This window comes from Peromyscus californicus, unplaced genomic scaffold (genome assembly GCF_007827085.1).
Source record: "Peromyscus californicus insignis strain IS unplaced genomic scaffold, ASM782708v3 Scaffold_4__1_contigs__length_199733344, whole genome shotgun sequence".
Taxonomy (NCBI): Eukaryota; Metazoa; Chordata; class Mammalia; order Rodentia; family Cricetidae; genus Peromyscus; species Peromyscus californicus.
The window spans coordinates 197,988,544-197,990,022 of NW_026294562.1; the positions used below are offsets into that span (position 1 = coordinate 197,988,544).

The following is a 1,479-nucleotide window of genomic DNA, read 5'->3' on the forward strand; positions in this document are numbered from 1 at the left end:
ATTGCTTCTACCAGGATAACTTTGCCCTATTCTCAGTATTGACTTTGTGAGAAATATAATGAGAATTTGCTCCATAAATACATGCAGTTCTTACTAATTGTTGTCTTTGGTGTTAAAATAACTATGAGAAGCAGTGTGGCCAAGATCATGTTGTGCTGACCACCTTGGGTTTTCAGTCTTCATCTAATGTGATTCTTGTGCATTTGTGACATGAGGTAAACAAGATCATCTTAACTATAAAAATACTTTTTTTCCCTCTGAGAAGTGACTGTTGGCACATTTTGAAGTAAATTTTGCTCAGTAATAAAATGGACCCCAAGAATTTGGCAATAGGAATAATATTCTTGATTCAGAATACAGTTGGAATTTTGGGAAATACCTCTCTTCTTGCCTACTACCTAGTTATTTATTACAAGAAACACAAAGTAAAGTCCTTGGATTTAATTCTCATGCATCTGGTCATGGTTAACATTTTGATCATTCTCTCTAAAGGAATGGGCAACACAATGATCATTTTTGTGTTGAAACTTTTCTTCAATGATTGGAGCTACCAATTTTTTATGTATGTTCTAAGGGTTTTCAGGAGCATGTCCATCGCCAGCATCTGTCTCTTGAGTGTCTTCCAGGCCATCATGATCAGCCCTAGGAACTCCTTCTGGAAGAATCTTAGAGTCAAATCTCCCAAGGACATTGGAGTCTACATTTCTCTCTGCTGGTTCTTGTACATCATGGTAAACGTTATTTTCCCTTTGTATATGTCCATAAAATTAAGAAGGAAAAACACAACAAAAGAGACAGATTTTAAATACTATAGTGTTGTAGGTCATGACAATATCACAGTCTACTTATATATAGCATTTTTTGTGTTTCCTGAACTTGTGTGTTCTGTCCTTATCACTTGGTCCAGCAGCTCAATGATTGTCATTTTGTATAGGCACAGACAGCAAGTTCAATACATCCACAGCACTTATGCTTTCCACAGAAACTCTCCTGAGTCCAGAGCCACCCAAAACATCCTTGTGCTAGTGTTCTCTTTTCTGGTTTTTTATACCCTCTCTACTATTGCACATGGTTGCAGTGCTCTATTGTCTCATCAAAATTGGTGGCCAATGACAATCACAAACATTATAACTTTGTGTTTTCCCTCTTTGAGTCCTTTTTTACTTATGAGTCAGTCATCCCCTCTCTCCAGACTTTGCTTTTATGGATAAAGGATATAGAATCCTCTAATATTTTTATAATGATATAAATTGCATGCTTTTTCAGTATCCAATTTTTGAAAAAGGAAACAATACAAAAATTCTATGGGGGAAATATTTGTCTGTATTAGGTAAACTATAAGGGTCTTTCAAGTGTCTTCCACTGGTGGACCTTTCATTCAAATCTAACAAATCCCTTGGTATCCTGGGTTTTATAGCCTTTATGTGACACATTTCATAGCCTTTTTTTGGTCCAGGCTACCTTGGAGGATAAGTGCTC

At 36.3% G+C, this 1,479-nt stretch overlaps 1 protein-coding gene across 1 annotated transcript; it reads left to right on the forward strand.

The window, feature by feature from the left end:
• Window positions 1–293: 293 nt before the first annotated feature.
• On the forward strand, window positions 294–1,211 carry LOC128124346 (vomeronasal type-1 receptor 2-like). Its single transcript, XM_052760485.1, has one exon. It carries the CDS (start codon window positions 309–311, stop codon window positions 1,209–1,211), a length of 903 nt encoding a protein of 300 aa, XP_052616445.1. The 5' UTR covers window positions 294–308.
• The last annotated feature ends 268 nt before the right edge of the window (window positions 1,212–1,479 follow it).

What these genes read in the sequence shown, in the direction of transcription:
- LOC128124346 (XM_052760485.1), top strand. Translation starts at nt 309, where the DNA reads ATGGACCCCAAGAATTTGGCAATAGGAATAATATTCTTGATTCAGAAT.